The sequence below is a fragment of the Drosophila nasuta genome, chromosome 3 (assembly GCF_023558535.2).
Source record: "Drosophila nasuta strain 15112-1781.00 chromosome 3, ASM2355853v1, whole genome shotgun sequence".
Lineage (NCBI taxonomy): Eukaryota > Metazoa > Arthropoda > Insecta > Diptera > Drosophilidae > Drosophila > Drosophila nasuta.
In genome coordinates this window covers 14,034,383-14,057,998 of record NC_083457.1, presented here as the reverse complement: position 1 = coordinate 14,057,998, position 23,616 = coordinate 14,034,383, and the positions used below count along the sequence as shown (strand labels likewise).

The 23,616-nt window shown below is 38.6% G+C and overlaps 5 protein-coding genes across 10 annotated transcripts; 3 read left to right on the top strand and 2 right to left on the bottom strand.

Moving 5' to 3' along the window:
* Positions 1-1,076: 1,076 nt before the first annotated feature.
* Positions 1,077-11,196, bottom strand: LOC132790820 (uncharacterized). Of its 5 annotated transcripts, none has more exons than XR_009632833.1 (3): positions 10,931-11,196; positions 1,331-1,498; positions 1,077-1,271 (listed from the first exon to the last, which is right to left on the bottom strand). XR_009632833.1 is itself a non-coding variant. In XM_060799530.1 (3 exons), exons 1-3 carry the CDS (start codon positions 8,808-8,810, stop codon positions 1,119-1,121), a joined length of 336 nt encoding a protein of 111 aa, XP_060655513.1. In that variant the 5' UTR covers positions 8,811-8,825; the 3' UTR covers positions 1,077-1,118. The 5 variants fall into 5 exon arrangements, 2 of the variants coding, with proteins under 2 accessions (XP_060655513.1, XP_060655512.1); XR_009632831.1 differs by lacking the exon at positions 10,931-11,196 and adding an exon at positions 3,157-3,319; XR_009632832.1 differs by lacking the exon at positions 10,931-11,196 and adding an exon at positions 2,331-2,503.
* On the top strand, positions 6,648-7,537 carry LOC132790819 (ficolin-2-like). The gene is made up of 2 exons (XM_060799527.1): positions 6,648-7,291; positions 7,359-7,537. Exons 1-2 carry the CDS (start codon positions 6,687-6,689, stop codon positions 7,495-7,497), a joined length of 744 nt encoding a protein of 247 aa, XP_060655510.1. The 5' UTR covers positions 6,648-6,686; the 3' UTR covers positions 7,498-7,537.
* Positions 11,197-11,726: 530 nt separating the features above from the next.
* LOC132790814 (integrator complex subunit 8) lies at positions 11,727-15,351 on the top strand. The gene is made up of 6 exons (XM_060799519.1): positions 11,727-11,985; positions 12,056-12,536; positions 12,603-13,549; positions 13,603-14,476; positions 14,548-15,010; positions 15,077-15,351. Exons 1-6 carry the CDS (start codon positions 11,871-11,873, stop codon positions 15,194-15,196), a joined length of 3,000 nt encoding a protein of 999 aa, XP_060655502.1. The 5' UTR covers positions 11,727-11,870; the 3' UTR covers positions 15,197-15,351.
* On the bottom strand, positions 15,265-16,783 carry LOC132790818 (flap endonuclease 1). The gene is made up of 2 exons (XM_060799526.1): positions 16,502-16,783; positions 15,265-16,444 (listed from the first exon to the last, which is right to left on the bottom strand). Exons 1-2 carry the CDS (start codon positions 16,581-16,583, stop codon positions 15,366-15,368), a joined length of 1,161 nt encoding a protein of 386 aa, XP_060655509.1. The 5' UTR covers positions 16,584-16,783; the 3' UTR covers positions 15,265-15,365.
* A 199-nt stretch (positions 16,784-16,982) lies between these two features.
* Positions 16,983-22,267, top strand: LOC132790816 (protein DEK). Of its 2 annotated transcripts, none has more exons than XM_060799524.1 (11): positions 16,983-17,068; positions 17,543-17,786; positions 18,423-18,922; positions 18,992-19,403; positions 19,469-19,569; positions 19,632-19,808; positions 19,867-20,052; positions 20,116-20,200; positions 20,257-20,375; positions 20,438-20,590; positions 20,658-22,267. In XM_060799524.1, the coding sequence occupies exons 1-11, from the start codon at positions 17,027-17,029 to the stop codon at positions 20,670-20,672; spliced, it is 2,034 nt and encodes a 677-aa protein (XP_060655507.1). In that variant the 5' UTR covers positions 16,983-17,026; the 3' UTR covers positions 20,673-22,267. The 2 variants fall into 2 exon arrangements, with proteins under 2 accessions (XP_060655507.1, XP_060655508.1); XM_060799525.1 differs by lacking the exon at positions 16,983-17,068 and adding an exon at positions 17,350-17,451.
* Positions 22,268-23,616: the final 1,349 nt, after the last annotated feature.

Here is a 23,616-nt window from a genome sequence, read left to right as displayed (position 1 = left end):
GCGGTGTTGTTGGTGGTGGCTTTGTCTAGGAGACAGAGAGAGAAAGAGAGAGAGAGAGAGAGAGAGAGCGAGGTCAATGGCATGTCCTGGCAGCGATCGAATGCATCGACGAGACATTATCGATACCATCGCTGAGGGTGCCAAGTAAATTTCTTGGGTTATTTAATTTATGTTTTTACGTTTCGTTCTTTGTTTCTACTTTAACCAAAAAAAAAAGAAAGAAAGAAAATACAACGAAAAATAATAATAATAAAAATGCCAGCAAGCGTTGGGTTCGACTCGCTTGGACTCGCCTGTGTTTCGGTTAATTTTTGAATATTTAATTTGTGACACAGTTAGAGGAACGCAATCGGAGTCGGAGTCGGAGACGAAGACGAAGGCATATCCATCCGAGGGTCTGACTCTACGCTTGATTCTGTTAATCGCTCGCTCACTCGCTGGGCATAATTAAAATTTATGGCCAATGCGCTTTAGCTCAATTCATTAGTCGCCTTCTAGTCGAGCGGCTTAATTAAAAAGTTTCATAAATTTTCAACTATCGTCTCGTATTCACCTGTTCTCCTCTAATCTCTTTGTATGAGCTCTGCTACTATTTATGCAGGGGACAAGCAATAAAATCCCATAAAGGCCTAAGACACGAAAGTCTTATGCTAAATGAAAACAGATCTGATGTCGGCTATGTGGTTGTAACTGTTTGTCGACTATAAATCAACAGAATATCCTGTTCACTCATATCAAACGCAAATTAACATTGTATTGGATTATAATGAGCACATGCGTATGTATATCTCTACATACATACATACATAATGCGTAAAGTGCTTGGCTGGAAATAAGTCTCCACTCCCCGAACGTGATTAGCATGCAAGACTTCAACCTCAACGTTGGACAGCAACCAGTTGACAGTTGTCAAATCCACTTACGCACTTCATGGCAACAGTTTGTGACGAGTCTGCAGAAGGATTTACATATTTACATTAATGTTGCAGCCTAGAAACTAACAAACTGGTAAGATCAATAAAGATTTAAAAAAACATTTAAAACACAAAGAAATGTTTTATTTATTTAAATTCTCTCACATAAAAATATTACAAAATCGGGCTTTTTTATTCGTTCCGTTACGGTTCACACAAGTTCATTAAGTCGTCATTTATATACTCATTTCTTTGTTTTAGATCTACTACAGCTTCTTCTTGGAGCTCGGACTTTTGCACCATTTGATCTAAAAATTTTTGGAAACCACTCCTAAACATCGTTGATAAATTGGGATTCTACGAATGGAATTAGATTCTTAGAATAATTTCAAAGCTGATCTGGTAAGCCCACTTACAGACAGAATAGCTCTTAGGATTGATATTATCTCCTTTCGTTCTTCAAGCTCCTTCTCGATTTTTTTTATCTTTTTATCATTTTCAACTCTGCTGGCTGCAAGTTTTGATCTTATACGATCGTTTGGAGTTTCCCGATTTTGCGGCACATTGTCTGTCTCGTCGTAATTCTATATATAGGATGAGAGAGACTTAAAATGATTTGAACTTTAATTCGTTGAGGACACTAACAGATCCATGACCGTACACAACAAGAACTGCGATGAGCAGCCCAAAAAATATAATTTTCATTTTGATTCGCACAAAGTCGTGTATTTTAAAGCTCTGAAGATCTTCCGCTTATGGGGTAGAACTTAAATACCCTAAAAATGAACCATATCACCACATTTGAGACTTATTAATATAGCGACACAAGCCGAGAACTCCACAAGTCTACCAAAATAATCTACAAGGCTTTCGATTTGAATTCCCGGATGTTAAAGACCTGTCGACACAATCTTGTGATACCCCTTTACACTTTGAGTGGTGGTTATCAGCCCCTTTTTTATTGACCCCACACACATTTCAAACATTAAAAACAGCATCGACAAATGTCATGGAATAAACAAGTGTAAAGAAATCAAAACTTTGGCATGAGGGGCAAAGCTCCTCCACACTACCTTGAAAGCTGACTAGTCCGGGGGGAATTCGATATTAGACTGTTATTTATATTGACAACCCTAAGTTTCCAACACTATGACTCGACGAGCTGCGAATGGAGGGCACCTACATCAGCCATCGGACAACTGGCATGGCCATCTGAACCCGCACGAGCGTTTGTTCTACCATCAGTGAGCTAGGTGCGCTATAGCAAGCGATTCAGGGGCAATGTGAATATACCAAAAGATTCACTGGATCTGCAGTTACAAGCACGTTACGATCAAGGGCAGGAGGGCGGTAAATCTAAAATCTATATAGTAGCGTATTGCGAAACTATACTACAGTAATCATAAAGAAACTTACGCATGCATGATCACTGATCGCGTTTATATAGAAAACATATTCACTCAAATAAACTACAGTAGAATCCGTCTATAACGACTCCGCTTATAGTGTCCGTCTGGTTATTCGATGGCTTGATTGGTCCCCATAAAAACTCATATGAAAGGGCCTCCACCTAGGACGTCTCCGCTTTTATCGAAAAACCGTTTGAAACCGACGAAATTTTTCACAGATCAAGCGACGAAAAAAAAAATACAGCGAAATAATGCCAACAAATTTTAAGTATCAAATGTATGCATAAACATTCTCACTAATCTCTTTTAGTATTAGCTGTCGCCTTAGCTTATGCTAAGGAACATGCAGGTATATGATTTATTACGGAAAAACCATTCTATTGAATTAAATTAATAACTTTTTTTATTAAAAAAATTAATTTGTTTTATCTTAAAAACCTATTACAAACATGGCAACCATAAAAAAACAAAAACAAATTTATTTTGCTCCTTTCGGTTAGTACGTCTTTCGGGTATATTGACGTAAAATCGTCGATATCTTGAAAGTCGCTAAGCCCGAATTATACTGTATTTAAATGCAGACACAGATAGAGACAGAGAGAAACTTTGCTGACTAACTGAGTGACTGACTGATAGACTAGCTGACTAATAAGTCCGACTAGAGTAGACCCTGAGAGATGTGGCTTAAACCAGATGCTACCTGTTGCCACCTAAAGTTCATTAACTTGTTCAACACGGAAAGCCCTGAGCCACTTATAGTTCCTTCTGAATGTGAGAAACAGCTGTTCAACCTTCTTGAACTCAATTCAATTTATCTGTCAGCCAGACCTTACCGAATGCACAACACTCTATCAATTCAGCGACGACGACGATTGCCATCAATTTACTCGCATTTACAGAATACTCTGACAATATTTGACTACACTTAATCATCATCGTCGAAGTGGCAAGAAAAGCGCCATAGATCTTTCATGGATGAGTGAATAACTGCAGGGCACAAGCACAACTAGTCATAAAAAAGGCATTGGCATTGAAGAAATACAACCAGATGCCAACTGTTTCAATAAACAAAACAAATGTCAGGTTTTTGTGTTTTTATTTTTTTCAGTTGTATTGAGTTGAGTTGTGTTGTGTGTCTTTTTATGTCCGCAACACACTAAATGTTCAGCTGTTTTCTGGACCTGGCTTCAAGACCCGCCGCACCAAGGTTTTGGTGGCAACAGAGGAGTTGCACAGCAACTGGGGGCAAAGAGAGAGTCAGAGGGTGAGAGAGGGAGGAGGTGTCTACTATTTGCTTTGCAGCATATTGACACAACAGCAACTTGTTGCTATAAACAAGTTTTCTTTACAAATTTCAATTTTCGAAAATTCCAATGTTTGCGCGTGACAGACGCAAAATATGGAAAGTTAAACAATTAAAATTGATCAAATAGAAGCAATTATTAAAAGCGTTCAAACACCACAACTACAACTATCAACCAAATACGAGTAGTATAATTAACAACTTTGACAAATGTAAAGTCAACATTTAATACTTTATATGAACAGATTTACCAGATCTTTTTTGAGAGCATAGGAAAGCATTATTTTTAATTCGACACTAAAGTATTTAATTGGTATTCGACAATTGAATCTATTTGAATTTTTAAATATTAAATAATTAATAATAATATTGCAAATAAAAAATAATAAACTATTAAGTTTATAAATCGCGCTGAGAAATAACAAAATTTTTGGTTCACATGATAAACAACTTCATTAACAACTACATTTTACTTCATTTAAAGTCAATCAATTAAACTGCTATGTTGAATGCAACTCATATTTATCATCTCTTCATTGAGAGGAGACCATCATAATATTTTAAATTTCACTATAATGCATTTAAACTTTAAAATTTTGTATTTAGTAATTATTATTAATAATATTGCAAGTGCAATTGATAGTAAAAAAATCATCAAATCATCATAGTTTGTTATTAAAATAAATGTTGTTGGTTCTTTCTAATATGTACAATAATTATTTGTACTCTACCTCGTTAAAAGTCAATCAATGAATGTGCGATATAATTGACTGCAAGAAAGAAAAGTCATATTGTAAATTGCCCATTAAAATAATGAAACTTTCAATTTAGTGTTCACCAAATCATCAAATTACTTAAGATCATTTAAGTAACTTAAAAATAATAATAAATGTTTAAATGCAATTTAATGAACCAAAAACTGAATTTTTTGTGTTGCCAACAAATGCACTTTTAAAATTAATTATATAAATGACTAGCTCCTAAGATCCGGCAATTGCATAAACTTCATCAAAAGTCAATCAATAATAAAAATAAACTGCGATATTATTGAGTTGCAGTCCAATTTACTTAGAAGATTATATTGATTGAGTAGAGGATAGTAATATTGAGAATTATACTTTAAAGTTTTCAAATTTTTAAATTTGTATTGTGAAATTAAATAAATTTAAATGATTTAAAATTATAATTGGAAATGCAATTTAAAGTAACATAAATATAAAAATACAAATCCACTTTCAAAGTGAATTCTATCTTTGTATACATGACGAACAGATTCATTAAAAATTCTTGAATTATATTCTATAAACTCTACTTCATTTAAAGTAAATTAATAATTAAATAATGCGATATTATTTGACTTGCAGCTCAATTCGTTTTGGGAGATTATATTGATCAGATTTAATATAGTAATATTTCGAATTCCACTTTAAAGTTTTTAAACTTTTCTTTTTGTATTAAGAAATTAAATACATTTAAATTATTTAAAATTATAAAATGATTGGAAATGCAATTTAAAGTAACATAAATATAAATAACAAATCTACGTTCAAAGAGAATTCTATCTTTGTATAGATGACGAACAGATTCATTATAAATTATATTCTATAAACTCTACTTCATTTAAAATCAATTAATAATTAAATAATGCGCTATTATTTGACTTGCAGATAAATTCGTTTTGGGAGATTATATTGATCAGATTTAATATAGTAATATTTCGAATTCCACTTTAAAGTTTTTAAACTTTTCTTTTTGTATTAAGAAATTAAATACATTTAAATTATTTAAAATTATAAAATGATTGGAAATGCAATTTAAGGTAACATAAATATAAAAACAAATCTACAAACGAATTATATTTTTGTATTGATGCCGAACAGATTCTTTATCAATTATATTCTATTAACTCAACTTTATCAAAATGCAATAAATAATTAAATGAAACTGCAATATTATTTACTTACAGCTTAATTCGTTTTGGGAGATTATATACCCATCTCGGAATGCTGGTTCAGGTATGGAAAAAAAAGAAAACATCTGTGAAATTATTTCACACTATGAGTGGAAATCCGTCAGCCTCGTTGGCGTTTGACTTTGACAATTGATGGCCCGCACATTTGTCTTTCACTTGTTGCGCTTTTTTTCCTGTTTGTATTTTGTTGTATTTCTTTTCTTTCTTTTTTTGTGTGAGCCAACTTCTCTGTATGGCCAACTTCCCGTTTGTTTTCTAAGTATTCGTTTTTTTTGCGTTTACGTTTGCTTTTGCATTTGATTTTGTACTCTGCTTCTGCTGCTGTTGTTGTTGTTGTTGTTGTTGTTGTTGCCTCTTCTGCAGTGTAGCTACAATGTATTGGTGGCTGACTGAATGACTGCCTGACTGAGTGACTGACTGAATGACTCCCCGACTCTGTCGGCCTTTTGAAGTGAGCTCGTTTTGACAAATGTGTGTCATTGCTGGCTGTGGCCATCAAAGAGCCGATCGTTTGATTTGTGTTGTTTGGCAACCTGCAGCCACCATCGAGCGAGCTATTGATGGGCGACACCACAAAAACGGTAAAACGTGAATCGAGCAAGTGAATGTGGCATGTGTGGGATATGAATGCGATGAGATGCACGAATGAGTACACTCACCATTTACCACATCGTGCTCATCTGCTTCAGCTGAGGTGAGCTGAGACACTTTCAATATTTTGTACAAGAGATCGACAGTGCACCCAAAAGTATACACCAACTATTCTTTTTCGTTTTAATTTGATAACACTTTTACATTTATCTAATCAAATCGCAACTAAGGGGCTCGATAATGTGACGCGTTTTCGCATCAGCGATCAATTACAGTTATAGTCACATAGTATATATATATATATATAGTATACTAAGCATAGATCACAAAAAAGGGGAATTATTTCAAGTGCCAAATTAAATTTCACAGAACTTGACTGCAATCTTATCTGCATGAGAAATGAGTAATACCCTCGACTCAAGGCTCGCATAAAAGGGACAGTGCCTATAAAAGCACAATTAGTTGGGGAAAACCGTATCCAGTAAACGTTGATCGAAATGAGAGCTCTACACATTATAGTCTCCGCCTTGTGCTTGACTCTCGCCATTTGCGAAGCCTTCGAGGACATTGTGGCCTACAAGAAGTATCCGGCTTCTTGTGTGGAGGCCAAGCCCAAAAAGAATGGCATTGTGAAGATCCAAGATCCGAGGAGCAACGGCAGCGTGCCCCTCGAGGTGTACTGTGATGTGAGCATTGCTGGATCCGGTTGGTTGGTCATTCAGCGTCGCGTCGATGCCAAAATCAATTTCTTCCGCAACTGGTCATCGTATCAACAAGGCTTTGGCGAACTCGACGGGGGTTTCTTCATTGGCCTGGACATCTTGCATGCGCTGACCACGTCGAAGACACACGAGCTCTACGTGTATCTGCAGGACTTTACGGGTCAAACACGCTTTGCCAAATACGATTCATTTGCCATTGGCAACGAGTCCAATCTGTATGGACTCAACGTGCTTGGCAACTACAACGGAACCGCGGGAGATGCGCTCAGATATCAGCAGTATATGAAGTTCAGCACCTACGATCGGGATAACGACAACAGTGTTAACAATTGTGCTGCTCAATTCTCGGGTGCCTGGTGGTACAACAGTTGCATGTACAGGTAAAAATTTGATCATAACTTCCACTTTAATAGCAAACAGCTAAAGCATTTCCATCTTAATTTTCAGCAATCTCAATGGCCAGTATCTGGGTGGTGAATATGGAACCGATCTTGTGGGTCGTGGCAACTGTTGGGTGCAGTGGCGTGGCATCGATTACGCCTACAAAACCGTCCAAATGATGATCAAGCCAAAGAGCAAGAAATAGTTTTCGTGACAAAATAAATAGTATTATTGAAATCCCTCGACTCGAGACTCGAATATCTTTAGCATCCATTTAGCTACATTTACAATGCATTTGACGTCGGGATCACTTGGCAGCTGCCAGCTCCAGCTCCAAATGCTCCACATTCCAGTTAAAAACTAAAACTTTGACAAACAGCCCGACAGATTGTCGTGGCATCCAAAATAGAAACGCTTAATTGCAAGTATAACGCTGAAAATGATACAAATACCGAGTTCTGGAGGCGAAATTAGAACAGAAATGCGACATCTCTGCCACACTATAGTTTTTATATATATATAATATATACATGATCTGATGTTTAACAACTTTCAGTGTGGCGACAGCTAGGAAAAAAAAAGAATGTCGAGCACAATTTTCGAATGAAATTTTGTCCAAAACTCACACGGTCGCAGACCATGGCGGCGACAAAGACATTTTCATTACTTATATACCCTGCGGAAGTAGGGCATAACAGCTACCTCAAGCTGTTTGGAGACAGTTCTGAGACTTTACAGTTGAAAGGGTATTCGATGTGCGGTCTTGATCATATTAACTTTGAGGAAAAGCTACAGCTTTCAGTTGTCGTTTAAATTTCAGAAGGAAGTGTGGAAATATTTCAGCATTCGCTTTACGAAAGAACGCGCATCATTTCAGAACCCATCAACGACGACACGGCGGCAGAAAACCTCGGCACAATTTTCATTTAAGTCGGAAAATTAAGAGATGTTGTACATTTTTATGCCTCCCCGGGCGGAGTAGCTGGGGATCTAAAAGTGTCCGTCTTCGTCTCTATCTCTATCAGCCCGTGAGTGTGTGTGTATGTGTGTGGGTGTATGTTCAGAGAGGTGTGCGTGTGTGTGTTTGTGTGTGTGTGGCGCTGTCAACTGCTGTTGAAAGATTTTCGTGTCGCTGTTTCCATGCCGCCTGCCATCAGGCGACAGACACGAAATTCTTGAAAAACATTTTTAAAAACTTTTTCGAAATGAAATAAAACACACACAACAAAAATCAAGGAAAAACGAAAAGAAATTGTTCTTGGTTGTTGCCTTCGTACGTAAAAAGATTTAGCAATAGCAATGAATTTAGTTAATTTATGGCATTATTAATGACATTTTGAAATATTAACAGAAAATTAAAAAAAGAAAACACGGAGATGTTTAAGCTGACAGGCATAACCGGGCACATTTTCTTTTACTATTTTCTTTTTTTGCCCAGATTTTTGTTTTTTTCTTTAGCATTCATTCTTTTGCAATAAATATTCAAATAAAAACGATTTTCACTTGCGCAGTTGCCATTTTTTTGTAGTCATGTGAGCTCGATGTTTTCTAAACGATATAAAAATTGTATTTGATTTGAACAAAGCCAAATTTCACTGGGTCAGTCAGTTATTCATACACAATATTTTATAACGCTCCGAATAGTCGTAGCTAGGCCAAAACTAGTTCATAAATATGCAGAATAGTTAAACATTTGTGAATGGCACGAGCTGATCAACCTGCATAATATGCAAATAATCGAAACAAAGAAACTCAAAACTTCAATCGAAACCCTCTACAAAAAAAAAAAAACCAAACAACATCGATAGCAAGAAATAGCAGGCCACAAATTTACGATTCAATCAATAGAATCTTTCAGGGTTTTGTCTAACATCGAAAATGCTATCAAATTTTAGAGCGTCTTTTGAGTGTTTTTTATTCGCTTTTCTCTTTTTTTTTACCGCTCGGAAATTTACATTAATTTGAGAACAAAGTGTACCAAATTATGCAAATATTTTGTTTGGCTCGAGCGTCTGTCACTTCCCCTGGCAACCAAAATATTCAAAAGTACAAATATAATCGTATTTCAAAAGTATATATTTAGCTTCTTGATTTCGCTTAGACGAATCACGAGTCACGAATCTGCGCTTAAACGCTTCGCTCTAATCGGAATAATTCGACAAGTGTTTGCCTGATCACTGATAACCTGAACCCGGGATTACGTTATTGAGACGAGCGCAGGCGCTTAATTAATGCTATTTTGATGAGATTTCGAAATTATTAAACACACACATCAATAAATGACGAAAAACGAAAATAAAATCAAAACTGTTGCGTGTGCACATTCTTTGCTGGACACTTTGATCCCATTAAATATGTGTTATTCAAATAATTCTACTGATTAGAAAAAGTACAACATAGTAAATAGAAGTGGAAAAGTACATTGGAATTTTCGTAGGGGGGATTATTAAAAATAATATGGCGGAAAATCATGAATGAATTTCCATAGTTAAGAGATGTTATTAAGAGCGCTACTAAATATTTTATGAAGACGAATAAATTTTAAACACTCTAAACACATTTGACATTTTTATTGGCCCAGAAAAAAACGCACATGAAAAAGATCGAGCAACTAAAAGATTTGCGACACTTTTTATTTGAAAAGGAAAAAGCAGAAATTAAATTAAACATATTTATTTGCTGGGGGAGTCTATATATATATATATATAAAAATATGTATGTTTTTGTTTTCTAGCGTGTTTGTAATTTATTGCATAATTATAAACAAACTATGGCTAGCAACACTTAAGACTTTCGAAACAATGAGCAAACGGATTAACATCATTTTCGACCCGAGTAAATTAATAAAATAAATCTTAAATGTACATTATGTCAAATCAAGACGACGTTTGATTTCTCAAAAATTGCATAAAGAGTGTGATGAGTTAGCCGGTTACTAGTTGTTGGTCTCTGGTCATTGGTTGCTCGTTGTCAAGAGAGATCCAATCACGATCATAAGCGCATGAAGAATGTCATAAAAAGCAACAACAACAACAGATCGACAGATGATGGTAACCATATACATAATTTGCATAAAATCACCTGAATAACGTTAAATATTTCCAGCTTATGCCATGAAATGCTCATAAAGTTCAAGATAAAGCGGCAACACAGACAGAGTTTTATGTAAAACAAGACTAAAAGGCTACACTGTCAAAAATAAACAAAATATTGAATGTACCTATCAAATTACGTAAGAACGAATTCCCATTTATATTATATAATTAAACAAATAGAATCGTTAAACAACTTTAATTTGTAAGTGCTTACTCACATATTTACATGTAAAGATACAGAGTCTTTATTTTCTCTAAGTGTAGATATTATCAAAAGAAACAGAAAACTATGAGTCTGACTTATGGGCGCCTCTAATAAAATTCAACATACATATTAGCATAAATCAGCCAAATATCATTCAAACTATTTAACATTTTTAATGAACCGAAAAAAAAACCAAAAAAGATCATGTACTCTATGATGTTATAGGTTTATGCGTAATAGGCGACATAAATAAGAATTTTATGACGTAAAAATAAAAATGATGTCGACAGCATAGCTATTAATAAAATAAACTTATTTAAAGTCATTTTGAAAATTACTTTTTGTATTTGTAGCACGTCCACAAATGGACTCAAACTTGCGTAACCAAGAGATAGGTGAGACTAATATATGTAATTACAGATTGTCCTATATGCTTGTATAAAATATTTTTGAAAAAACGTTTTATATAAGTGAAGAAACATCGATGGCACTTTCGATTCATCGATAACTGGGGTTTTCTTATAAACATTAATTTATGGCAGACTCCAATGTTTTCTTGAAGGAAGAATATGAATTCATTGCTTCAAATTATTTATTTCGTTAAAAAGGGAGCTTAAAACAAAGCACCTGTGATGTAGTGTGACCGCAAGAATAATTTGAATAATATCGTTTTAGCTGCAGAAATATACCAAAGAAAGAAATATACCACCAGAAATATGCCACCAGGTGAAAGGTAGTGTTTCAAAACGTACAAATGAAAGTTGACAGTTAACAGTTCACAATGTTTACGCACTCACATGTTGGCAGTGCTAAATAGTAGGCTGTAATATTTTATTAATTTACTAATATATTGTTTAGAAAAAAGTATTTTTGTGTCTTAAGACTTTTATTTAATACGTTAACGTTTAATATGATCTGAACTGACTGACAATAAAGCAACTGTGGTCCGTTAAGTTGCAACCCGGTTTATGTTAACTGCGAGTGTGAAATTCAAATTTCTTGCTCGTAAATTATTTTTTTCGTTTTACCAAATATTTATTACAATTGCCATAAAAATAATATTTGTATCTTAAATTATAAGGTAAAACTTAATGCGGTTGTGTGTTAATACCCTTTTAAGCTTTATTTTTACAAAGAGTTTAACAGTTCTGTGAACTGTTCATTTGTGAACTAGCAAAAAACATATGTTTTCTGAGGAACGAAAACAACTTGTTCATATGAACGACAGAAATCAGGGCCTTAAGTTTTAAACAAAAATTAAAACAATATATATACGGCATGGAAGACCCATTAAAACCGAAGCCAGTACCGCTGGCTGCCGAAACAGTTTTGTGGTTTGAATTCCTGCTCGATCCGCACAAAATAACGCAGCACTTACAATGCAAAAATCCCGGTAAGTTGTTGCAACGCCAACTAAACTGAACTGTTGCATGGCATTAACAACAATTTCAATTCGTTTAAAGAGCCCAGCGCAGCGGAGCTGATTGTGCAGTTCATCAGCATGACGCCGGACACAGCGATTGCATCCACAGTGGTGACTCCCGGCAGCGATATACAGAGCTTGGGAGGCGCCAATGCCACCACGCCCGCCACCTCAGCTGCACTCAATGTGCAACAGCGACAGGCAGAGGTTGGATTGCAGTTAACGCGCAAGCAGCTGGCACTCAAGATACTCGAGCTTAAGGTTGCCACATGGCTCAAATGGGATCTAGATGCGCTCGAGAAAAGTTTACCCGTGGCGATGCAGTTGAGTCTACTGCGTGATCTCTGCACCATTAGCTATGGTCGCCACGTTACCATTCCATTTGCCAGTGACTTCGATTTCAAGATTGCATCCGCTGGCAATGAGCGTGCCGCTCGCTTTGCTCTCACCATCTATCATCGTTTGCTGCTTCGACTCCAGCTCATCAAGGACAGCGCCTTGAAGGCGTCGCGTCCGCTCATGTAAGTCATGCTGACGTTTGGGGTAATTGTGTAGAAATCCGTTACTATTCCTATATCCTCTTGCAGGTATCAAACCGTTGATCAAGTGCAACAGTTTCTGGAGACTCCCACGCAGCCTTCCATTGAGTATCTTGAGCAGTTGTGCGCCTCGGCCAACAGCAAGCCTTTTCATGTCTTCCACTATGATAGTTTTGTTACGTTAGACTGTGATCACATGAACAGTACGCAAAACTACGACATGATGCGCCTGATCTCGCCCCAGGAGCTGCGCGCCCAGCTGCACTATGAGCTGGCCCATTATTACCTCCACACCAAGCAGTATATGTTGGCACGCGAAGCTGCCGCCGCATGCAACAGCAATCTTCAAGCGCTGCCTGCGAACGCTACGCTTTTCTTCTGTCACATTCGACCCGCGGAGCTTGAAGGGTTGTTGCAGGCCTGCGGCATCAGTGCGCATCAGCAGACGGTCTTGGAGCGTTTTCATCAATCGTTGTTGAATAATTATACCGACATTGTACCCATACTGCGGCTGGATAATCGAGCACGCGAGATTCCGCTGGTCAGCAGACGTAACGTGGAGCTGGACATTGAGGGCGCCATCTCGACGGGACTGCTGAAGGAGACACGTCTGCTACTGCTGCAGGTGGCCGCGCTGAATGTGGTGCGCACCATCTTCGAGTGGGGTAACATCTTCGGCAACGTGGAGTACTTTGAGAAGTATCGCGACATGGACTGCATGCCGCCCATTGTGGAGGCTATGCAGGATGCGCTGACGCACTGTAGCGCCAAGGAGCAGACAGCACTAAAGCACTTTCTCATCGACTGTGTATTGCATCAGCAGCAGGAGCAACAACAGCAAGATCAGAGTCGGCAACTGTTGCTGACAGCCAAGGAAATGGGCATTTTTAGCGCAGAGGAGATGCTGGATTTGGATGATCAGCTGGTGCAGTCCACACAGCCTGTGCTCAGCAACTCGCTGGCCACGCTCAACGATTGGATATGCCACTCGAAGAGTAAGTTTACAGAAGTTGTTTATGTATTTCTCTAATATTTCCTTTTCGTGTAGTGACTCGTGTGGATGTCGCCGCCTTGGAGCGCCAGCTGATCACGTGCAGCACAGCGAATAGCGTGCGCATTCTGCTCGTCAAACTGTGCGGCACAGCGCCCGGAAAACCATTATGGGCCATCAATCCCAGTTGGGATGTCCCACAACCACTGAAGGCTCTAATTATGGCCATGCCAGTGAGCTTCCTGCAGGATTTTAGCTACGTGCTACTGGGCAAAGCTCGTGAGCTGGCCACACGTGGTAACTACATTGATGCCGTGTCCATGCTGAGTGTGCTCAAGTCGGAGACACAGCGCCAGGAGCTGGGCGGCAATGCACAAATCATGTGTAAGCTCATCACCTGGGAGATACTGCACATACAAGTCACCCAATGTCTGGAAGAGTGGCATCAGAAGCCGCTTGATCTCACGGCACTTGGTGGGCGTTGCAAGCAGTGTTTGGCTGCATTGCAAGCGGGTGATGCCATGATGCCACGCATGGAGATACTCGAGAGTTGCGCCATCATGTTGCTCAATCTGACTGAGTTTCCAGCGCTTCTTTATCTGGACAAACGCGCAGCGCAACTGGAGTTTCCCTTGGCTTTCGCTTCCACGTTCGTTGAAATGGAGAAGATGAAGGGGCCGAAGAAGGCATGTCGCGATGCCTGGGAACTAATGCTGAGCATGTTCCTCAACGTGCCCAAGCGAGCGGCATCAGCGGCAGCGGGTAGCGGCACCAACAGTTCGTTGCAAGCGTTTCTGCAGCGGGTACGGCATCAGAGTGTCTTTGGCCTGGCTATTTCCATGCTGGGCAAAATGCATAACATACTGAAAGATGATCCCAATCACGATTTAAACTGCGAATACATGCAGCTCTGGCCCATCACCATTACCAAGTAGGCAATCTTCCCAATAATGAGTATAATACCAAGACAAACTAATTTAATGCGTATTTCTTCTATTACAGTCCCAATAGCTACAGTTTGCGCAGCGTCTGCGAAACGTTACAGTGGCTGCTTTCGGAGGCACTCAGTCATTATCCCCAGACCATATCGTGGCTGAAGATGAAGGGCGACCTGGAGCTGGCCATTGGCAACAACGAATCTGCGATGCGTTGCTATGTCAATGCTCTGGTCACCGGCACTGACTATTGCACATTGCCACTGCAGCGGAATGTGGTCGATGATTATGTGATCAGAAAGATGATTCGTTGTGCTGCCAATTTAGGCTGTCACATGCAAGCGACAGTGTTGTGTCAGTTCCTGGAGGAGATCGACTACGGCATTGTCTTTAAGAATCTCAGTGAGAAGTCATCGAACTTTACGGATGCCATGGATGCATATTACAGCTGCATTTGGGACACAACGCTGCTCGAATTTATTGTCAATCTGCATGCGAAGAGAGGCGAACACAGTCGCAAGTTAGAGGCGGTTAGTTATCTATTGCGTTACAATCATTGGTTTTCCACGATTCTAAACACGTTTCGTTTCTTGCAGATCTCTATGATGGGCACCTTGGAACTAAATGCCAACAACAATGAGGAGATCAAACGAGAGAGCGCCATGGTGCGAAAGTCACGCTTTCTACGCTCCCTGGCCAAGCAGTATTTGCTGTAGTCCCTGCTACTACACTACACCATCCACCCCCAAACAAGTCCCACAAAGAAGACCAATTAGGATTAAGTTCTGAAAAAGTTTTATATCTGTATGAAATGTAATGCGTAAGTTTAAAGTGCTAGCAATAAGATTATTTGTGGTTTCAAAAGAAATTCCAGCTCTCTTAATTTTATTTGGGTCTTCGTCCGCGTCCTCCGCCTCCGCTTAACTTGGCCTTCTTGTTGTTGGCGCTCTTCTTCGCCTCCTCCGCCTTGCGCTTGGCCGCCAGCATGGCATTCGGTGTGCTGGGCAAGGTCTTGAAGAAGCTATCGAGTCTCACTTGAGTCTGCGCTTGCTTAGACTTTAGCAGCTTCTTGGCGCCGCCGCGCACACGCTCCTCATTGAATTGACGGTCACCACACAGGAACTGAACTAAACCCTCCTCGTCGGGCTCTGTCCACTTGAGATCAATGGCGCTGGCATCGGCCACATCTGGCTCAATGAATAGCTCGCGGGCACGTTTATAATTCCAGTTCTCCGGCACTGTGTATTTGGTGGTATCAATGTTCTCCAGAATAGTTTCAATGTCCCTATAGCTCTTGATCAGTTCAATGGCACGTTTGGGTCCCACGCCTTTGATGCTCTCGCAATAATCGCAGCCCATCAAGATGCACAGGTCAATAAACTCATTGCTTGTAAGCTCCAGACCTTGCAACACTTTGTCGTAGCTGAACTCCTTCACGGGCATTTTCCGAGCCTCGCTGTAGGTGAGATAACGTAACAATTTAGTGGAGCCGAAGGTTAGCGCATCCATATCCTCTGTGGCCGTCGCATACACCTTGCCAGCTTTGACCAGGGCAGCGCACTGTGCCTCCGCCTCACAGGGTGCATCCACATATGGGACGCCCATCAGCTTAAGCAGCTCTTTGGCTTCTCTGGAATGCTCTTTGGTCACGCGAACCAACCTCCGATTGAACTTATCAATCTCAGCCTCATCGCCCGCCTCAGTGGCTGCTTTAAGTGCTTTTTCGGCTTCCTCACGACGCTCGGCACGCTTAGCCAGCTCGCCGGATTTCATGTCTGGCGGAGCACCATCAAAAACGTAGACCGGCTTGATACCATTGTCCAGCAGCCGGATGGTACGATAGAACATGCCCATCAGATGCGACGTGGGATCTCCATTCACAGTGGCCAGTTGAGCGCCCTCCGAGCGCACCGCAATGAGAAACTGATACAAACACATGCTGGCGTCGATAGCCACTTTGCGACCTGGAAATGGACTCGAATATTGAATAATATAAATCTGCGAGTTGTTGATTAACGTACCGAAAAAGTTCTTGATTTCACTCTCGCGTATAGCTAGAGGAGCCAAGTCGGCAATTAGCTTGGAGAGTCCTAAAATTCCCATGACAAGGACTTCGTTTTAATTGTTTGTGTTTTTCAGTTTATTATTTGGCAAATGCGAAGTGCGCGCGTTTTTTGCCGCAATGTTGTGCACGCGTTCTGAGGTGAATGCTCAAAGTCTGTTGGCGGTCGGTTGGCTGTCGATTTATAACGCTGCTACTTATCGTTTCTTAAATACCAGACAACAAGCCCGTGTGACCAATAATTGTATGTTGTGTACCTTTCGATATTAAAATACTACAAATAGCCAAATAAATGCCATTACTTAAGTTGTAAATTGGATTTGTCGTAAAATTGTGATAAAGCCTGAAACTTTAAACTGTTAAAAAAAAAGTGCGCTTTTTTTAAAATACCAAACGAGCATAGCCATGAATTTAGTATATTACCCTCCTTTATTGGCCCGTTTTGAAATTCCACTTGCGGTCACCCTGCACATTAAGCATAAGCATGTCGGCTGACGAAAAAAAAGAAAAAACCGTTGAAAATATGGTACGTAGATTAACAAGAATTCTTTTAATGAAAAGCGAATGGTGAATGCCACAAATATGCATAAAAAACCGCTGGAGTGCGTAGGTGTTTCACGTGCAAAAAAGGCGCAACAAATATTGCTATGGTCCAATCAGTCCCCTTTCCTCCCCTTCGACCAGTTCGTTTATGTGTATAAACATGGCGTCGTTGCGTTTGTAGTGTCTAGTTTTGATGAGTGCAAGTGAGACAACGAATGCATGCCCAATGGCCCCATGGACGACGACACGCATACACAAACGAAAAGCCTAAAAGAAAACTTGTGTGCTGCTGCTGCAAAAAAAAAAAAAAATAGCCGAAACGCATAAAAAAAACATCGTTCGCGCAACTCATAAAAACGTGAAATGGTATTCCGAGTGCATATTGTGAAACGCCGCCAAAAAAAATTTGCAAGTGTTATTAACTGGTGTTTTGCTTTTTTGTTTTGATTTCCAATAGGATGCCAACACAGCGCCAGAATCGGAGAAGGCGGGCAAAGAAAATGCCGCCGATAAGGTAAGCAGCGAATCAGCGAAGGCGCAAGAAAGTGCAGCGGAAACAACTGCAGTGGACAGTGGGGTGGTGACAAAGGCTGGTGAGAAAGAGGGGGATGCAGCATCGCCACCCGCAACTGATGACGTCGCTGATAAAAAGGCTGTTGGCGACTCAGGAGGAGCTGCGACCGCGCCAACATTGGATGCAGGTAAATAACAGCAGCACCAATACATTCCCGCAATGTGAATGTGTGCGTGTGTGTATCTGAGTGTGTTTGTGTGAAGAAAGAGCGAGAAAAACAAAAATCATGAAATGAATTTTGCGCGCGTTTCTCGAAATGCGGCGAATTGAACTCGCCCCGTCGCCGCGGCATTTCATTTGCGTCAATTGGCGAAGTTGTTGCTGTGGTAGCTGTGGCGCTGCTGTTAAGTGGCCGTGCTCAGCAGAACCATTAGACCACGGGTTCGAATTCCACTGGAGTAGTGATAAAAATTTGTTGGGTTAGGATTTTTCCAATTGGCCCATATTTCACAAGTAAAAAAGATTTTCTTCTTCCCTATCTCCCCTTGGCTATTGTTCATACTAAACCCTGAACAATATGGTTTCGTGTAGTAAGAGCCGAGGTAAATTAAAACTTCAATTTTCATAGTTCCTTGCGCTCCCAAACCTAATAGCATTGGACTTCCCAAGCATGAAGACAACTTTTTTAAAAAAAGCTATGGAGACAACTTTTTAAAAAAAAGTTATAAAGACAACTTTAAAAAAAAAAAGTTATGAAGACAACTTTTTTTTAAAAAAAAAAATGTTAGTTTACCAAATACTAAATACTATTTTTTTGTCACAGATGATAAGGAGTCGAACACAACGGCTGGATCGCCAGCGTCGCCATTAGCAAAGAAAGTAAAAAATAATAGCGCCAAGAAACCAGCTGCCAAGTCCGAAGATGACGACGACGCAGATGATGCGGATGATCTGGAAGAGGACGAAGAAGATCAGGTTGACGATGACAAAGATACTGCTAGTGGTGATGAGGACAAGAAATCAACAGATAAACCAGACAAGAAAAAGAATGATGCTACAGATGGTGCCAAGTCCTCCAAGACTACAACAGGAGCAGGAGCTGACAAGTCAGCAGCTGCTAAAAATTCAAAGGCCAAAAACGGCAAGGTGGATAACTCCGATAATGAAAAGGAGGAAGACGATGCGGACGAAGAAAACGATGGTCTCGATGAGAACAACGAAGTGGCCGAGGATGATGAGAATGTGGTTGCTTTGGCCGAAATTGATCGCATCAATGAGAACATCAACAAGACACGTGTCGATGGTCTTCAGACTCTACATGCTGTAAGCTCTAAACTAACTATATTTTGATATACAAGATAAACTCTAATATGTTATATATTCTTTATGCAGCTTTGCTTTGGTGCCCAGGGCAAGAACAATGTGGTGAAAAAGAACCTGCGTTCCTTTGCTGGCTTTGAGTTTGCCAAGGATTCATCGGAATACAAAAAGAAATATGACTCCATTAAGAAGGTGGACAACAAAACACTGCGCAGCATCTGTGAAATTCTCACGCTAGACCGAAAGGGCAGCAAGGATGAAGTTACGGCACGTGTGCTCAAATTTTTAATGGAGCCCGATGAATCGCTCTGTATGGAACAGGGCGATGACGAAGAGGAGGTGGATGATGAAGATCTGGATGAGGATGAGGAGGCCGCCAGTGAAGAGGATAAGAAACGAAAGAGCAGCAAGTCAAGCGCACCAGCCGGTAGAGGTTCCGCTCGCAATTCTAGCGGACGCCCCAAACGCGCAACAGCGGGCAAAAGTAAGTTTCATGATGATTCGAATGCATTTCAGTTGTTTTAGAGCTATCTTCATTATCTCTTTCAGAAATGTCTGCTTATGTAGATTTATCAAGCTCCGAGGAAAGCGAGCAGAAAGTCACAGTGGCTAAACGAAGACGAAATGATGATTCTGAGTCTGGCTCTGATGTAAGTCTTTTTGAAAGTACAATCACTTTATTGGCTTATTTACAATTGTTCTACGTTCACAGTATAATCCATCGGCTAATTCAGACTCCGATGCTGGACGCGGTGGCGGTGGTGGCTCTGGAGTAGGACGTAAAGCATCAGCACGTGCCAGTCGTGGGCGACCGGCGCGCAAGAGTCGTCGAAGAAATTCTGATTCGGAGGAAGAGGAGGAATCAGATATCTCCGATGCAGATAGTGATGTAAGTTTACTACGTGTGTGTTATTGAAAAATACAACCATTGAACTTATTTGCGATAGGTTCCCAAGCGCAAACGTGGTGCTGCTGCTAAACGTGGCAGATCCGCTGCAACTACGCCTAGCAGACGAGGACGCGGTCGAGCTTCTTCTGCGCGAAAGCGCAAGGATTCCGAGAGTGAGGAGGAAGAGGTATCTGAGGACGAAGAAGAGGAAGAGCTGTCCGAGTTTGGTAGCGAGCCAAGCGAAGTAAGCAAAAAACAAAACAAGCTGAATAAGCAAGCATCAATTAACTTGCATTTTATTACACAGGATGAACGTCCCAAAAAGAGTGCGAAGCCCACAACGCCTGCGAAAAATAGTAAAGCTAACAACAAGTCAAAACCAGCTGGAAAGGGTAAATCTAATACAATTAATTGGTATTGTTCTTTTTTAATTTGTTATGTTGTACAGCCGCTGGAAGACCGAAGAAATCAAAGAAGGAAACGTCCGATGAGGAAGACGCTGATGACAAAGATGAGTCAGATGAAGACGAGCCATTAACCAAAAAAGGCAAAGCGGCATTCCCAACGGTAAGAATCTAGTTCACCTAGCATCCCTTCACTTTCTAATTGAATAAATATCTGCATTGCAGGACGAACAAATCCGTAGTTATGTCAAAGAAATTTTGGACAAGGCCAATCTCGAAGAGATCACAATGAAAACAGTGTGCAAGCAAGTTTATGCTAAATACCCAGATTTCGATTTAACTGACAAAAAAGATTTCATTAAGGCTACAGTGAAAGCGGTAAGTAAAGCGATACACAATTGCGTGGAATAATGTATGATAATTATTTTTGTTTTCTATAATTCAGTTAATTGCCACATAAAACCACACAAATTTAGAGGCACTGGAGCCTAAGGATGGGCCAGCAAGCAGCAGAACTTGTACCAAACACTAAAGAGAAAAGAAATGATAGAAAAACAAAAACAAGCCACTTTTTGAGAGCTGCTGCGACACCACAACAAAGAAACACCTCTAGTTTTCCTATAAGCGTATAATTTGTACTCTTTAAAACTAACTAATCTTTACCTTAAATGGATCATGTCCTTTTTCTATTGTGTAATAAGAGACGGTTATCCATATATGCATGTGAATATGTATATATGTAAACGTAATTTGTAATCACTTATATTCATTTTCTTTATGAATGCCTGCACACTCAGCGGCTCTACAAAAAGTGTGTAAAAAACCGAAAAGGAAAACCGGAAGACCACAAAAAGAAACAACAAACATTGTAAAAAAAAAGAAAACAAAACATAAGCAAAAACACACAATTTATACATAAAAATGTAGTGCTGATCGATTTGACGTTCAAAATTATGTATTTTTAAATTAAGAAGCGGATAAATAAAAAACAAAATTTACGAAAATTCACACACTGGCAGCAGTACAAAAAACGAAGCATGGAAACTCCAAAGTTTATAATACAAAATTGATATTGCACGCGATTTCGGCTAATGTAAAAAACTTAAGATATTTGGATAGATTTTGGGAGCGAAATCAAGCCAAAGCATTAGGAATGATACTTTTTAAAATATATTATTTCAAAATGTCGGGCTTAAAATTAAGAATTCTTGGAACAAAATTCAAAATTGTTGTAAAATATTTACATGTTTTTGTCTTTTTATCCCAATGAATTGGGAAGCAAACCTAAAAGGTGTGAAGAGTTGAATGGCCAGTTAACAAAAGTCAAGATAATGTTATGATATTTACTTTCGTCTTACGTTCCATTTCCTCAATCGGTTATAGTCTCTCTCTCTATCTCTCTGTTAAGTAAATCTCAAAAGCTTGGCCTAGATAACAATTGAAGACAGAACTATAGCAGGTTTCTCATGTAGAGCAGCAGTTTACACAATTAGGACTTTCACACATAGACCTACAATGTAACACACATATTAATTATGAAATAAACCACAACAAAATAAAAATATACTGTGCAAGGAATATATCATTTGGATATTCATACGAAACTAGATGTATGTAAATTTTAAATAAACAATATATTGAACTAAAAATACCATACAAGATCGATTCAAAATGTTTTGAACAAAACACATAAAATAAATACAAACATCTCAATGTACGTTTTCTTTTAGTAGAGGAAAAATTAAAAAAAAATCCAAATGGAAATATCAAATGATTAAACTCAATCTAAACTCTTTGTTTCATATAGATATATACATATGTCTATAAAATAAAAGCTTACGAGAATCGTACAAGAACAAAGTCAAATAGAATTTATTGAATGCTCTCTTTATAGAACAGAAAACTTAACTTATCCGTAAAACCGAATGCGTCCCAAATAGGATGCATAGATGTATGTAAAGCGATATTTTGTTTTATCTTTAAATGTTTCACTAAGGAAATAAAGACGAATGATGTATGTATATCAATAATATATCGCGACAAAATAAAATTCAATCTTCGTGTTTTTAATGGGTCACAATCTTATTTCATTCATATTATCCAATCCATTAGAAAAATAGCCGTTTCTGGTGTTTGTTTTATCATTTCAGATAGAAATTTATTGAGAATTCGAAAAATTCATTTGGCAATATTTAAAAACAATTGTAACATACTTATGAGATTGTGAAGGATTAAAGCTAAACCGGTCTATATCGACTGGTAAGTGGATGGATCACGTAGATAAGGCTGTAACATATAGATATTAAAAAGATCAATTTGCAAATTTAGAGGACGAGACATGTTAGAAGGTAAAGTAAATAGTATGTTGTTAAATTAAACACATAAATGTCTGTTCGAAATTTGTGATAAATGAAATGTTTGCGATTTGAAATGTATTTGAATAGAATATTAAAAGATAGTTCTATATGCACAAATTGGCCCTGGAAATAGATCAAAGCACATAATTTAAATCAAATATAAAGAAATATATATCAATTTCAAAAATATCATTTGATTGCGAAATAAACGGTTTGATATTGACCCAAAATGTAACGGAAATGGATTTCAATGGGAACTACAAAATACATGTAAATGTGTCGCAATTCTATACTTACCATCACATAGAGCGCATGGACTTCGTACTCATTGCCTGAAGAGTCTGCTGTAATTGAAGCAAATAAAACGCCTTCCCGAACAACAAAAATAAAGAAACACAACTGTACTAATCCAATCTCAATGGACTTTGAAACTTCAAAACGGAATGTTCACTCTGTCATTTGTTCCAAGAGTGTAATTAGAATATATGTATATGTTGCCATTTAATAAGCTGTACCGTATCAGAACATTTCTATTATAAAATAATATATATATTATTTAAAGCTAAGTATGTGTAATACTCATTATGGTAATATGGTAATATAAACCGCACAGATCGCAAACAAATGATACCTTGAAACAACATAGTATATAGTATAGTATGATACTGATATTATAAATCGTGGAGATTCAAATTGTATATTAAATATTTGAGCATAGAGAATAATTAAATATATCATATATATTGAGGTTGGCTATTGGAATATATAGAGTAAAGAGATATATAGATGTCACATATGTTTGTATGTACAAATACAGATACAGTAGAATAATATATATGTAAAATATTTCAGCAATATTACGAGTACATAATATATTGGTATGTGCATAAGTTATGGCAGTTAAATTATGTATAAACACAGATATTACAAGTAGATAGTAGATATGTATATTTCAAAATGTTTCAAGGCATAAGAGTATTGATAGACCTGCTACATACCCAACAATGAACGACAGCCATAATGAACAAAAGCAAAATCCCATCCCTA